General features: G+C 46.9%; 1 protein-coding gene across 7 annotated transcripts in view; it reads left to right on the top strand.

Annotated features, from left to right (window-relative positions):
• Positions 1 to 16,199, top strand: part of HHAT (hedgehog acyltransferase) — a 344,241-nt gene that overhangs the window by 64,498 nt on the left and 263,544 nt on the right. For 4 of the 7 annotated variants that reach the window (XM_065936274.1, XM_065936271.1, XM_065936270.1 and 1 more), the window contains exons 5-6: positions 12,053 to 12,247; positions 15,085 to 15,300. The exons of 1 other annotated variant lie outside the window; for it this stretch is intronic. In XM_065936274.1, the coding sequence (XP_065792346.1) occupies positions 12,053 to 12,247; positions 15,085 to 15,300 (411 nt within the window). The remainder of the gene's footprint in view (positions 1 to 12,052; positions 12,248 to 15,084; positions 15,301 to 16,199) is intronic. 2 more of the 7 variants (XM_065936273.1, XM_065936272.1) reach the window with 2 other exon arrangements.

Here is a 16,199-nt window from a genome sequence, read left to right as displayed (position 1 = left end):
TTCTATAAAGTAAGATTAATGAAATAATAATATTTTTCTCCTTTTAAAAAATAAAATTTTTCTCCTTCTCTCTATTCACAATAACGAAGACATGGAAGAAACCTTAATGTCCACTGACAGATGGATGGATATAGATGTGGAAATGGAACATCATGTTAGTCGCTCAGTCGTGTCCGACACTTTGCAATCCCATGGCTCCTCTGTCCATTGAATTCTCCAGGCAAGAATACTGGAGTGGGTTGCCACTTCCTTCTCCAACAATGGAATAGTACTCAGCCATAAAAAGAATGAAATAACACTAGATGTAGCAACAAAGACGAATCATTCAGTGTCATAGTAATCCAAGTCTGTGCCCCAACCACTGATGCCAGACAAACTGAGGTTGACTGGTTCTATGAAGACAACACCTTCTAGAACTGACTCCAAGAAAGGTGTTCTTTTCACCACAGGGGGTTGGAATGCAGAAGTAGAAACTCAGAGATACCAGGAGTTTGGCCTTGGAGTACAAAATGAAGCAGGGCAAAGGCTAACAGAGTTTTGTCAAAGAGAACATTCTGGTCATAGCAAACACCCATTTCCAGCAACCCAAGAGATGACCTCTACACATGGACATCACCAGATGGTCAGAACTGAAATCAGATTGATTATGTTCTTTGCAGCTGAAGATGGAAAAGCTCTATACAGTCAGCAAAAACAAGGCCTGGAACTGACTGTGGCTTAGATCATGACCTCCTTATTGCCAAATTCAGGCTTAAGTTGAAGAAATTAGGGAAAACCAATAGGCAATTCAGGTATGACCTAAATCAAATCCCTTTTGATCATACAGTGGAGATGATGATTAGATTCAAAGGATTAGATCTGGCAGACAGGTGCCTGAAGAACTATAGACTGAGGTTCATAACATTGGACAACAGAGGGTGACCAAAACCATCCCCAGAAAAAAGAAATGTAAGAAGCCTGAGTGATTGTCTGAGGAGGCTTTACAAATAGCTGAGGAACTAAGAAAAGCAAAAGCAAGGGAGAAAGGGAAAGATATTCTACTGAATGCAGATTTTCAGAGAATAGCAAGGAGAGATAGAAGGGCTTCTTCAGTTAACAGTGCAACAAAGAAATAGAGGAAAACAATAGAATGGGAAAGACTAGAGATCTCTTCCAAGAAATTGGAGATAGGAAGAGAACATTTCATGCAAAACTGTCCACGATAAAGGACAGAAACGGTAAAAACCTAATACAAGCAGAAGAGATTAAGAAGAGGTGGCAGGAATACACAGAAGAACTATACAAAAAAGGTTTTAATAACCTGGATAACCTCAGTGGTGTGGTCACTCACCTAGAGACAGACACCTTAGAATGTGAGGTCAGGTGGGCCTTAGGAGGCATCACTATGAACAAAGCTAGTGGAAGTGATGGAATTCCAGCTGAGCTATTTCAAATCCTAAAAGATGATGCTGTTGGAGTGCTATATTCAATATGCCAGCAAATTTGGAAAACTCAGCTGTGGCCAAAGGACTGGAAAAGGTCAGTTTTCATTCCAATCCGAAAGAAGGACAATGCCAAAGAATGTTTAAACTACAGAATAATTGCAGTCATTTCACATGCTAGCAAGGTACTGCCCAAAATCCTTCGAGCTAGGCTTCAACAGTATGTAAACTGAGAATTTCCAGATATACAAGCTATATTTAGGAAAGGTAGAGGAATCAGAGATCAAATTGCTGACAGCTGAAGGATCATAGAGAAAGCAAGGGAATTCCAGAAAAACATCTACTTCTGCTTCATTAACTGTGCTAAATCCTTTGACTGTGTGGATAACAACAAACTGTGGAAAATTCTTCAAGTGATGAGATTACCAGACCACCTTACCTATCTCTTGAGAAACCTGTGTGCGGGTCAGGAAGCAACAGTTAGAACAACTGGACATGAAACAATGGACTGGTTTAGATGGTAAACAGCCATTTGACTGGTTCAAATGGCTCAGACGGTAAAGAATCTGCCTGCAATGCAGGAGACCTGGGTTCTATCCGTGAGTTGAAATGATCCCCTGGAGAAGGCTACCCACTGCAGTATTCTTGCCTGGAGATTTCCATGGACAGAGGAGCGTGACAGTCACAGAGCTGGAGAGAACTGAGAACTAATACTTCCACTTTTCTTCAGTCAGACAGTGTGAGATGTAGACTAACCGTCTCTTTGTGGCCGGATGGACCTCCTCCTTTCCAAATTTTCTCCATTTCCAGCTCCTGTTTTGCACGCACCACCATCAGAAAACCCCCTAGCTTAGGATATAGGTGTTCCTCTGGTTAATTTGCTTGCGGCTCTTCCTGTTAGGAGGCCCTCTTCAGGGTGGCTCAGAGCTCCTGGCTGAAACCCAGCTTTGCCACTTGCAAGCAAGGCAGTCTTAAAAGCCAGTTAGTTGATATCTTGGAGTCTTTCACCTCATTTTGTGCCTCAGGGATGGTACCGGTTGCTTCCTGGGGTAGTGGTAAGAGTCTAATAGTTTCCAAGGTTGTGCTAGTGTACGATGACAGCCAGCACAGAGGCGGCTGCCGCGGGGGTCTGCTGGCGTTCGCCGTGTGCCGTGACTGCGGTCTGCGTGGGCTCCTGGGAGCAGTTCCCTCCGCGGTGTTCAGAAAGGAGGCATCTGTCTGAGATTCTGAAACCCCAGAGGGTCTCTTCAGCCGTACCCACGTTCCTTTCCTGCGGGGCTTTCTCTGACCCTGTTTCAGGCTTGTGCTGGCTTGTGGGAGAAAGGACAGGGACGCACAGACCAGGAGCTGAGTGAGAAGTGACGCAGGAGGGCAGATCCTGAGGCCGCCTCCCGGGAGGGGTGGCCACGTCTGCCTGGGGGTGTCAGGGAAGGCCCCCCATCCCCGCCCCAGGAGGTGGCTTGAAGAGGGTGGAGCCGTCTGCTTATTTCAGCCTCCTGCATCTCCTTACAGGCCTGGGCGGACAGGTGGGCTTGTCCTTTTATCTGCAGCGCACATCTTAGGCAAACTCAGTAGGCGGTTTCGTTTGCAGTTTTCTTGGAATGAGGCAGAGTTCGCACTGACTCATTTGTGTGTGTGTGTGTGTGTGTGTGTGTGTCCCATCCCTCTGTGACCACAGGTGTGATTTGTGTGGCAGCTGGTGGGCAGGGTTCTGCTGAGGCTGGAGCACACTGCTGTCTTTGTCCGTGTCCGCTTGGTCCTCATGTAAGTGTGAACCTCAGCTCTGGCCCCGTGAGCTCTGCGCTTTCACCACCTGGACTGAGCGTCCCAGATGCCCTTAACTTGGGTGGCTGTTTTTGGTACTTATTCAGGGTGGAAGATTTGGGCTGCACTTGTCTTTTATCTCTCCTTCTCAGGGGCATCACAAACTGGACGATGCTATAGAGACAGGCATTATCACTACTCGTGGTTCCAACGCTGAAGGATGCTTCTGGGCTCCGTCCACTGTCTCGTCCCATCTCTCTCTTTGCTGGCCCCGAAAAAGAGGTTCTTTTCAAAAGCGTGGTTTTCTATTTCTTCTTCTTTTTTCTTTTCTTTTTTTTTTGCCATGACTAGTAATAAAAACTTTCCACCGAGCTCCCTGGCCAAGGTTAAACGCTGTTTCTCTGGGTTGGGCTCTCTCGTTGGGTCTTGGCAAGACTGGCTTGGGGGCAGCGCCCTGGGAGGCGAGGCTGAGGAACGGCTCTGAGCTTTGGCTGTGGGTTTGTTAGGCTTGGAGCGTGTGTGGGGCGGGTCAGACAGTGGCCTCCTTTCTTGAACACCCTCACCACCTGAGGCATAGTGTTCTCTGCCCTCAGAGCCAAAAACACCCCTGGGTGAGCTTTTCGAGAAGGCTGGGTGCTGTGGCTGACCACAGAGTGCCCTCTCACCCGACCTTTGACCGGCAGAACCCACGTCGTTAGCTCTGGGCCACGTCTGAGCTCATCGGCTATAGGCCTGAAGAGCGTGGTCCCGTGGCATTGACTGAGATGAGGATGCTCACCTTTGGAAAGCTGTGGTGCTCCTTTCCAGCATTTCGTCAAAACCACACACCTAATAGGAATCTCATGCACTAATGGATTTCTTGGAGCCAGACTCCTCCACCTCCATCAGGGCCTCTCTTAGGAGGGGTGAAATTGGCTTTGTTTGGGCCCATTGGCCTTTGCCCCCAGGGAAAGCAGGCTAGAATGCAGTTGTCTGGACTCTGGGATGGCTTTGGGTTTTTTCCTGTTTGTGTGGGGAGATATATAGACAGACACACACACACATATATATATCTCACATATATTCATATGTGAATACATCACATATATTGACATATATATATTGGTAGCATCTGCAGTTGATTATATAGTATGTAATAAACTATGCTGTACATAAGCATTGTTGAGTGACTTCTTTTATTTATTTCTCAAACAATGCCCGCTGAGTGGTTTCTGGGCAGATGTACAAAAAGAATTAATGCACAGCAAAGTCTGGTCCGGTTGCCAGCAGGAGTCTTCACGAAGGCCTCACGGTTTCACTCCTCCCTGCGGAGGTGAGCTAATGAGGCAAACCACTCAGGCACGTCCTGCTGTCACTCAGCGCCCGCAGCGAGACCGCGGCCAAGCAGGCGGGGAGGAGAGATGGCGGGAGGGGCACGGCCAGCCCAGCTCTTGCTGTGGCCGCGTCCTGGCTCCCCGTGAGGAAACCCGAGAATATAGGTTTGCAAAACAAAGGGCCACAGGCCCGTGGTCTTTTCTCAGGTGCGGATTTGGGCCTTTGAAAAATGCCAGTTGAATCTGTCGATCTCCAGGAAGGCTTCCCTGGCGTGGGAGGACTCAGGTTCTATCAAAGAGTCTGCATTCATAGGCGGGTGCCTGTGTTCTCTCAGCTGTGCGCTGTCTGAGGCTTCCCCCAACCACGATTTGTAAGAGACCTTACAAATCTTTAAGTGAAAACTGGAAGTAGGCAGCGAGATGCGGAATAACCCCTTTCTACCTTATTTGCAACGGCAAAGCGGTCTTGACTCATAAGGGCTTAAGTGATACAAGCAGACACTTTGGAAATCCGCCAGTTTTCACATTAGTGACTAAAAAGACCCACATTTTGGTGCTTATTTCTTGTTCTCAGCCATAACCGCCAGGTTAATTCCCAGTACTTGCAGAAGCATGTCTGTCTGTCCATCCACCCACCCTTTCATCCATCCATCTACCTACCCACCTATCCAGCTCTTCTAACCATTCATTTGTCCAGCGTTTCTGAAACACTTGCTGTCAACTAGGTACCATGTTGGATTCTAGGCTAACATTATCGTATGATGAACAAGACAGGATGTTAGTTTGTTAAGGGAGCCTATACAAAGAGAATCAGCTGTGTCCCATTTTGAGAAGTGGTTCGGTGTTAACATGAGGAGCAGAGGAGCACAGGGCGGGTTTGTTACCCAGCTTCAGCCTGGCCCAGTGCCTTCAGAAAGCCCCATAGTGGTTAGTCTTGCTTTATCCGAACTGCCACAAAATAGAGTACAGTTTCTTTCTTATCGTTTGTTAGACTTCAAAAAAAGTTCCTCCTCTTTCCCTGCCTGCATTTTGTCTCTTACCAGGAACTGAAGAACCTGGAATAACGAGAGTCAAAGGAGTCAGGATAGTTCTGGTGGGCTGGCATCCTATGCTCCAGCAAAGTTCATTCAACCCGTCCTACCGATGCAAGTTTCAGGTTGCTCACACTTTGATGCCCTTTAAAAGAGCATGGAAAATGCAAGTTAAAGCCACTACCAGAATGGTTCAGACAGAAAACAGTAAGACCACGAAATGCTGGTGAGGAAGCGGCATAAACTGGATTGCAAGCATGATGCTGGTTTTTGTTCAGTTGGTCAGTCGTGTCCGACTTTTTGCAACCCCATGGACTACAGCATGCCAGGCTTCCCTGTCCATCACCATCTCCCTGAGCTCACTCAAACTCATATCGGTTGAGTCAGCAATGCCATCCAACCATCTTGTCCTCTGTCGTCCCCTTCTCCTCCTGCCTTCCATCTTTCGCAGCATCAGGGTCTTTTCCAGTGAGTCGGCTCTTCTCATCAGGAGGCCAGAGTATTGGAGCTTCAGCTTCAGCATCAGTCCTTCCAATGAATATTCAGGATTGATTTTCCTTAGGATTGATTGGGTTGATCTCCTTGCAGTCTAAGGGAAACCTGGGATCGAACCAGGGACCTTTAGGTCTTCAGTCTGATGCTCTCTCAACTGAGCTATTTCAGCTCCATGTTGCTGGTAGGAATGTAAGATGGCCACTCTGGGAAATTGCTGGGCAGTTTCTTATAGGACTAAACTTATAGGACTAAACAAGCATGCAACCCAGCAAGCTCACTCTTGGGCATTTATCCCGGAGGCATGAACACTTGGTTTTACACTAAACTCTGCACATATATGTTCATTTCAGTTTTTTTCATAATAGCCCCAAACAGGAATACAGCTCAGATGTCCTACAACAGGTGAACTTAGTTAAAGAAACTATGGTTCATCCTCCCCATGGAAACTACACAGCAATGAAAAGGGGTAAGCCTTTGATACTCACTGCAACTTGGGGTGGATTTCAGGGAATCAGGCTGATTGGAAAAAGCTAGTCCCAAAGGTTACATACTGTGACTTGCAACGACAATATTTTAGAAATGGAGACAATATTAGTGGTTTCCAAGGGTTGGGGATGTCAGGAAAAGGGAGCAGGAAAAATGTGGGTGTGGTTATAAGAGGGCAGTGCAAGAGATGCTTGAGGGGATGGAGTTGTTTGGTGTCTTTCCTATGGTGGATGCTGAATCTGTTTGTGATGAAACTGTTTGTAACTAAAGACACACACACGAATGAAAGTGAAGCTGGGAAAACCAGTGTGCTTCTGGGTTATAGCAATGTCAGTGTCCTGGTTGTGATATACTTTGGTTTTGCAAAATGTTACCGTAGTGGGGAGATAGGGTAAAGTATCCATGGGATCTCTCTGTATTGTTTCTTTTAACTGCAGGTGAATCTGCACCTATCTCAATAAAAATCTCAGTTAAAGAAAAGCATTGTGTAAAAGTAATACTTGATTAGAATTTAAATCTCTTATTTAGGAACGTCACAATTCAGTTCAATTCAATTCAGTCGCTCAGTCGTGTCTGACTTTTTGTAACCCCATGGACTGCAGCACACTAGGCTTCCCTGTCCATCACCAACTCCCGGAGCTTACTCAAACTCATGTCCATCGAGTTGGTGATGCCATCCAACCATCTCATCCTCTGTCGTCCACTTTTCCTCCTTCCTTCAATCTTTCCCAGCATCAAGGTCTTTTCCAATGAGTCAGTTCTTCGCATCAGGTGGCCAAAGTTTTGGAATTTCAGCTTCAGCATCAGTCCTTCCAATGAACACCCAGGGCTGATCTCCTTTAGGATGGACTAGTTGGATCTCCTTGCAGTCCAAGGGACTCTCAAGAGTCTTCTCCAACACCACAGTTCAAAAGCATCAATTCTTTGGTGCTCAGCTTTCTTTATAGTCCAACTGTCACATCCATATATGACTACTGGAAAAACCGTAGCTTTGATTAGATGGACCTTTGTTGGTATTAAATTAAGACTGTATTTTATTTCTACATGTTACTTGATCAGCATGATTCTTTGTGCCTCGTTTTAAGTTCTCATTCATAATTGTCATTTGAACATCTTAAATGGATTGGTTTGTTTTGACTGTTAGGCCAAATTTTTAATTAATTTTTAAAAATTAATTAGTCAGTTGTTTTGACTGTGCTGCATGGCTTACGGGATCTTAGTTCCCTGACCAGGGATTGAACTGGGGCTCTTGTCAGGGGCAGTGTGGAGTCCTAACCTCTGGACTGTCAGAGAATTCCCTAGGCATACTTTAAAACCTTAAGCTTGACATAAATTACATGTGTGACCAAACCTGTGTGTACCTGCCCAGATTGCCCTGGGAACCTGGGGAAAATATCCTTAAAGGCCTTCTAGGAGAAGATGAATCAGAAGTATTGCTTTGGAATAAAACAGCACACTTTCTTCTTTAGTTTTGAAGAGTTACAAGTTTCCTGGTATATTTGATGTCAGAGGCTCAGCATCTAATATTTAAGCATTTTCACTTATGAGGTGGACACAGGTTTGATAAACACGTAAGCACTTTTGGAGTAGAAATAGGTAGGGCAGGGCCGTCTCTGGGCCTTTGCGTGTGTACAGGGTGACCCTTGGAAGAAGCCCTCCTCCTCCTCAGAGCAGCAGACCTTCTGTGCTGCTGCCTCGCTGCTGGGCGAGGGTTTGTGTCCATTTCTTGCCGTCTCTGCCCTGCTTCTTGCAGGGAGTGTGTGTGTGTGTGTGTGTGTGTGTGTGTGTGTGTGTGTGTGTGTGGCTGGGGGTGGGGGATAGGGTTGCAGGAGGTGTGCCTTAAGGCAGCAGTCCCCAACCTTTTCAGCACCAGGGACTGGATTCATGGAAGACAGTTTTTCCATAGATGGGGATGGAAGGAGGGGGAGTGGTTTCGGGATGATTCAAGTGCATTATTACGTTTACTGTGCACTTTGGTTCTACTGTTATTATTACATTGTGATATATAATGCAATAACTATACAACTGGCCATTAACGCAGAATCAGTGGGAGCCCTGCTGCAGCTCGATGGTCACATCTGGGGGTGACGGCAGACAGTGACGGTGGGATCGCCTGCCGCTCACCTCCTGCTGTGTGGCCGAGTTTCTATCAGGTCACCGACCAGTACGCCTGGGGGTTGGGGACCCCCACTTTCAGACTGCATTGATGGTGGGGACTGTCCTGCACTGGTGACAGAGAGGAAGGCATGGAAGTCTCGGCATGCTGTATCAGCATTTTAGTGGTGTTTTGGGGACGGGATTCCCATTGCAATTGTGTAGATTCCAATTGCATTCACTTTACAGTATGGAAAATCAATATTTCCATGAGGTTCTAATTTATGTAAGGGCTTCTCAAGTGGCACAGTGGTAAAGAATCTGCCTGCTAATGCAGGAGACGCAGGAGGTGTGGGTTCAATTCCCGGGCCTGGAAGATCCCCTGGAGAAGGGAATGGCAACCCACTCCAGGATTCTTGCCTGGAGAATCCCACGGACAAAGAAGACTGGTGGGCCGCAGTACATGGGGTCGCAAAGAGTTGGACATATCTGAGTGAGCACGCACAATTTATATAAGTGTGTAAAAGACTGTTTTACTTTTCTGTTACTTGTGGCTGTTGCTGTGTGTGGGCTTTCTCTAGTTGCGGAGAGTGGGGTTTCTTTCCACTTGGGTGCGGGGGCTTCTCAGGCAGTGGCGTCTCTTGCAGAACACGGGCTCTAGGCGGGCGGGCTTCAGTAGTTTTCAGCGCAGGGACCTAGCTGCTCCATGGCATGTGGGATTTTTCCCGGACCAGGGGTCGAACCTGTGTCCCCTGCACTGGCAGACAAATTCTTTACCACTGAGCCACCTGTATAGGTTTTAAAACAGGTAATTCTTTTTGCATTTTTCACATCCTTCTGCTTCATCACCTGACCACCATGCATGCACATAGTGGAGTTGCCTTTGCCCATTGGGGTGGGTGAGTGGGTAATAGGAGGGAGAACAGAGAAGGTAAGATTCACATGAGAGCATTTGCTGTGATGTCTTAGAGAGAATGGTGCTGAAAGTCGCCTGCCTGTACTCTTTGATAGAAGAAGATGGTGAGGGAGGAGAATATAGGACGACCTTGTGAGCTCTCCAAGTAGCGTTCGTGAGCGCGGGTGAATTTGTCAGAGACTCTGGAGCAGGTGTGGTTTGTACAGCCCTGCTCGTAGCTCCTGAAGGTCCCTCCAGCTTTTCCAAGTTGAAACAGCTTCAGTCTGTGGTTAAGGTCCCAAATGAATCCCAACAAACAGGCTTTTTCCAAATGGATCAAATAGCACTTATTAAATGTAGCTGTGTTACGGGCATGTGCATAGCCACGCACACATTGGAATGGATTCCAAGTGGTGAATGCTGTAGATCCTGTTTAAAAAAGACGCCCCCCACCTCTTTTCATTTGTTAAGGCTGCTTCTTAAAATACTCTTGGCAACCTTATTCCTTATTATTGAACTCTATCCAGAGGTGAGTTTTTCCGGGAAAGTTTAAAGCAAACATATGTGCTATTTAATGTGGGTAGTATGATGGAAAAATAGTAAAAATGAACTGTAGATTTCTCTGATTTTCTTGGAACTTCAAAGTGGCTGACCCAGTTGTTCATTTAAAATGTTCTCTCTTGGGCTGGAGTATAGATTTGGGAGAGAATTCTACTTAGACAATATTTTGGAAGCATTACCATTGAAAGATGGGATTTATAAAATGCACTCCACATCTGTCTTTCCCTTAAAGAAATCATTTTTTCCATAAGAAGATCCAATTTTAAGTAGTCCTCACTTTGCAAATCAGTGCATTCTTGGAAATCCTATCTGTCTATCTGTGTATGTATGTATGTGTGTGTGCATATATATATATATATATACATACACATATATGATGTATATTATTGATTTAAAAGAGAGAGAGATTTAGCAGCTTGTCTAGGGTCAAACAGCTAGTTAATGGGGACATCAGAATTTATAGGCAATTAGACAGCAAAACTTGGTAATTCTACCCCTAAGATATATTGCCTCTCAAACACTGTTAAACCATTGGTTTAACCATTGGTTAAACCTGTGGTTTCTTGGAGTAAGGCTTTACTAGCCAGATATGACCAAGAGTGTATTGTAAAAGCAAAGACATGTTAATTTTTTTTTAACTTTTTATTTTGTTTTGGGGTATAGCCAATTACCCTAATTTTTTACCAGCTCAGCTGGTAAAGAATCTGCCTGCAATGCAGGAGACCCTGGTTTGATCCCTGCGTTGGGAAGATCCGCTGAAGAAGGGATAGACTACCCCCTCCAGTATTCTGGCCTGGAGAACTATACAGTCCATGGGGTGGCAAAGAGTCGGACACGACTGAGTGACTTTCACTTTCAAAGCGAGTTAAGTGTTGATGATAGTTTCAGGTGAGCAGTGAAGGGGCTCAGCCATACATGTACCTGTATCCATTCGCCCCCAAGCTCCCCTCCCATCCAGGCTGCCACATATCACTGAACAGAGTACCATTTGCTATACGGTAGGTCCTTGTTGGTTATCTGTTTTAAATACAGCAGTGTGTCCATCCCAAACTCACTATCTATCCCTTCCCCCCATCCTCCCCACCCCACAATCATAAGTTCATTCTCTGAGAAAAAACATGTTAATTTATTTATTAAGTTATTCAATGTCAATAACTGTAAAACTTGAAATAGAAAAATTCTCTCCTAAGGTAGTAATAAATGTATTAATCAGATTTACTAGGCAGAGGCCTCAATCTCACCCACTGAAAGCAGGTACTTTTTCTGTGACCTGAATTTGAGTGCGAATAATATGCTAATGAAATAGAAATGTAATTGGATATTTACTTTTAAGCCTGTGGTTTAGACTTTAGGAAGCCTTTTGTGGCTTGGATGGCCCAGTTTCTAAGTAAGACTCCCAAGCAATGTGCAGCAATGCCTCCTCTCACCCTCACTTCCGCAGAGCAGTGTAGGCGGTGGCTGGTCTGCCAGGCCACCAGCTTTTCCAGCTGCCTCTGGCTTGCCTAGTGTCTGTTGGAATGTCAGCATGTGTCTTATTGCTGCGGGATCCACTGGCCTGCGGCTTTGGCTGAAGGCAGGGAAGTGGCGCCTAGCTTCTGGGTGAGTCTGGTGAAGTCCCGAGGACCTGGGGGTCGGCAGCCATCGCTCTGGGGCAGGGGCCCGGCCTTCGGGATCTGATGCCTGATGATCTGTGCTTGAGCCGATGTAACTGATAGAAAGAAAGTGTACAATAAATGTAATGTGCTGGAATCATCCTGAAACCACCCCCACACCCCAAGTCTGGTCCATGGAAAACTTGTCTCCACTGGTGCCAAAAAGCTTGGGGACGGCTGTCTGGGGTTAATGTGGAAGGTCCTTCTGAATCCTCTTTGTCTGTGCTAACACTAAATCGCCAGGACAATGAGAGTAGTTTGGTTAAAGGGCCCCAAAACAGAGCCTCCGTGGCAAGGGCCGTCAGCTCGCCTCCCTCTGCTCTCTCCTCTCTGCCTGCAGCACAAGCCCTGGGTCCTGGCCGCCTATGGGATGTGGGCCTGCCGGTGCGCGCTGGGGGCCCGCGGCACCGCCGTGGTGCTCGTTCACACCGCCATCGCCTTCTGTGTCGCTCAGTTCCGCTCTCAGGCCCTGTCGTGGCTGTGTTCTCTCTCTCTGCTCTCTACACTGAGACTGCAAGATGTGGAGGAAGTTAAGGTAAGAGCCTCTTGTTTATTTTATACCAATGGGAAGGAGATAACCGTTTGGCAGCGCCATCATCCAGGTAGATGCCTTTGTTTTCAGAGGAGTCAGTCCAAGAACTGGGATGGGGCGCTCCCTCGTGGCTGCGGAGGGTGTTGCAGCCTGCCGTCCTGTTTATCTGACTCTGTCTTAGCCCTCCACACATGACTGAGGGACCAATACGCTTTAGCCCTTGGAGGCTGTCCAGGGCTGACCCTGTACCTCTTCTCCCAGTTTGTGTAAGCATGGATGGTGCCAGATGTCACAGGAACAAAAGGAAAAGAAAGCAATTAAAAAAAAAAAAAAGAAAGAAGGCAATAATCTTCTTGTTGATTAGTCGCTAAGTTGCGTCCAACTCTTTCTTTACCCCGCGGACTGTAGCCCGTCAGGCTCCTCTGTCCATGGGGTTTCCCAAGGAAGAATACTGGAGTGGGTTGCCATTTCCTCCTCCAGGAATAATCCCCTATGCTTTTAATAAAAAAAATCACCTGGAAGCTGCTGTACAGTTTATAGAGAACTCTCACATCTCTATTTCATCAGAAGCCCGTGGTGGTCCCTGAAACGGATAAGGTAAGTATTTTTCTTGCACAGAAAATCTTGGGAAGCTTCTGATAGTCTTCGTTTAACCATGTGTTCCTGTGGTATCTTAACTCTTGTCCATTTGTGCACTCATTCATTCACTCATTAATTGATTCATGTGATGGCAGTTAGAACTGGTGAGCCCTGGATTGGCACAGACATGGGACAGAATGCAGCAGGAAGAATGAGCCAGTGGTTTTCTAATCTCTTCTGTTCACTATATGTCCTTCTCTTGAAACCGAAGGCAGTATTTAACCTCTGAGTCTCAATTTCATCATTTGGAAAATGAAGGTACAAGCTGCTCTGCCTTCCTCATGGAGTTGTTCTGAGGACCTAACAAGATAACGTGTTAAGCAATTTTGTAAAAATGGTAGCATTTTGAAAATTCAGGTTTTTTTTTTTTTTTTTTTTTTTTTGCTGTTGTTAGGCTATCTTAATTTTTCTTCACTCTCACCCGTGGACTGGGGTGAGTAAGTCAGGTGGGCAGCTCTCTCCTAACAGAAGATACTTAACTTCCTGGAATGATTAAGCTACCTGATTATTTAAATAAGTGTGCTTAAAATTAGATTTGTGATAAAAATAAAAACAAATCCACACCTAACTTTGGGGGGATCTGGCAAGTATTCAAAACAGTCTCTGATTGTAATGACCATTTATTTGGGGACCACTAGCATCAGTTATGGGCATTGGTGGTGAATAAATTATGTATGTTGGTGATGTGAAAAATATTGCCAGAGAGGAGAGAGCCAACGACCAGCAACCAGTTGCTCTAGGTTTCCATACTTTCACACATGCAGTTTTCTTGATTTTTCTTGGTGGCTGCTGAAGTCCTGGACATGGGGTAGAAGCTCTGTTCAGGGCTTAATTTTTCTGTGTAAAGTCTGGAAAGACTCTCATGGATCAAGTGAACTATTCTGTCCTTTGTCCCAATTCTATTTTTTGTATCTATTTTCATCACCTGGTTTTCTCATTAAAAGATAATCTGTATGTATTTTAGAAAATATGGACTATGTAGAAAAATAGATGATAAGATGATCCATAATTTTACTGCCTCAGTAGTATCTAGATTTTATCACAGTTGCTTTTAGTCTTTTGTCCTTCGCCTAGTTTTGTACGTACTTGTTACTTCTTATTGCATGCCGTCTTGTATACCTGACCCCTCTATGAGAATTCAGGTTCACTGAAGGCAGGGATTATTTCTTTTGATGATGTGTCTCTAAGGTTTGTTTGGAAAATAGTCCTCCACTACATGTGAAGCCAGATTAATGACAGAGAGCCAAAGGAAAAATCTGTTGAAGACATAAACCCACATGGCCTTTACAGACACACCTTTTCATTGTGCTTCTGCTTCGTGGGGATTACTTTTCTAACAAGTTGACTTCCTGGCACATCTTTCTTGTGCACTTTACTCCTGTGCCCTCCCCAGGACGAGCTTCACCAGCTCAGCTCCACCTCAGATCATCAGGCGTTAGATTCTCACAAGGAGTGTGCAGCCTCCGACCCTGGCACGTGCCCTTCACAGCAGGGCTCACTCTCCTGTGAATACCTAATGTGGCTCTCTGCCGGGAGGCGGGGCTCAGGCTCTAATACGGAGCCGTGGGAAGTGGCTTTAAACACAGGTGAAGCTTCACTAGCTCACGTGCCCTTCCCTCCTGCTGTGCAGCCCGATTCCTAACCTGGCCACGGACCAACAGTGGCCTGTGGCCTCGGAGCTGGGGACCCCTGCACTAAGCTGTAGTATAGTTTATTAGTATAGTATATGTAAGCATAGCTTTTATGTGCAAATGGGAAACCAAGCAAATTGTGTGACTCCTTTTGTAGCAATATTCCATGTATTGCGGGGATCTGGAGCTGAGCCCCCAGAGTCCCGAGATCTGTCTGGATGGGTCTCTGTGTCTTCAGGGTTGTGGAAGGGGCTGTCAGAGTGCCCCTCGGATGTAGCTAATCTCCATGCTGTGCACTGGTGCGTCCCACGGGTGCGTATCTGGGGAAGCCCTCACCCTCTGTTGCATCAGGCTTAACGCTAAGCCGATGGCCGATGTTAGGGACACTCCTCTGCCCGTTGCTCGTTAACTGCTTGCTCTGATGGTGCGTGACGTTTGCCAGCTGTTCGGAGGCTCCCGGCTCCCGGGGTGGGACAGCCGCTCTGCCCGTGGAGGAGCTCTCCTTCCCCGGAGACTGGATGGCATCTGTCCTCGACACTCAAGGCTTGTTCTCTCCTTGTGACTTCGCAGAGAGGGTGGTACCAGACGGAGAACGAGTACTACCTGCTGCAGTTCACGCTGACCGTGCGCTGTCTGTACTGCACCAGCTTCAGCCTGGAGCTGTGCTGGCAGCCCCCGCCGGCCGAGCGGCCCTTCTACTCCCTCCCCTGGATGCTCGCCTACGTCTTCTACTACCCGGTCTTCCACAACGGGCCCGTCCTCAGCTTCCCGGAGTTCATCGCACAGGTAGAGCCTTTGGAGGATGGCACGGGTGTTCCTGCCCGTGACGCCTCTGTCCTTGTTGCTGTGATCACTCTTGAGTCTTTTCATACTGCTGTTGTTTAGTCGCTCAGTCGTGTCTGGCTCTTTGCGACCCCATGGACCGTAGCCCACCAGGCTCCTCTGTCCATGGGATTCTCCAGGCAAGAATCCTGGTGTGGGTTGCCATGCCCTCCTCCAGGGGATCTTCCTGACCCAGGGATCGAACCCACGCCTCCTGCATCGGCAGGTGGATTCTTTACCGCGGAGCCACCAGGAAGCCCATACTTGGTTGCCCACAAATGTACAACACACATTATTGTCGTGAATTCTGATAAGAAGTGAAATACTTTGGGGAAGTAAGCCTTCAGAGTGAAGGTCACCGTGTCCCTTGTGCATGTGGGCTGTAGGAACCTCCCCCCAGGTTCCCAGTGGACTGTGGCAGCCAGAAATAATTACTGGGCACAGCCAGGAACTTGGGGGTGGGCATCCCAGGCAGGCCAGTCCCAGAGAAAGAAAACCGGGTTTTCATGGACTTACTGGGAAAATGGAAGGAGACACTGATTAAGCTGTTGGTTGGCAAACAGTTGGTGCCCTTTTATTTTCACAAACTGCCTATGAAATAGCTCTTCTGGGGCTGGGGGATTGTGCAGGGGGAGCTGGGTGGGATGACAGAGTGGGGTTGAAGAGGTTTGAAGGCAGTGCAGTGGTGTGTCTTCAGGTCTGGGTGTCTGTTTCTACCCAGGACCGCTCCTGCCTCCTGGACAGCAGTCTTGTCCGAGGCTCACGGCAAGCTGCCTTCATCATTCCCACCTCATTTCCCCTCCTACTTTGGATTCCTTCCCTCATTCCACAGCCAGCCTCGTGGAAGATGTGTACTGGGTTAA

Source organism: Muntiacus reevesi, chromosome 5 (assembly GCF_963930625.1).
Source record: "Muntiacus reevesi chromosome 5, mMunRee1.1, whole genome shotgun sequence".
Taxonomy (NCBI): Eukaryota; Metazoa; Chordata; class Mammalia; order Artiodactyla; family Cervidae; genus Muntiacus; species Muntiacus reevesi.
The sequence above is the reverse complement of the archived record's forward strand: the minus strand, read 5'-3'. Positions and strand labels throughout refer to the sequence as shown.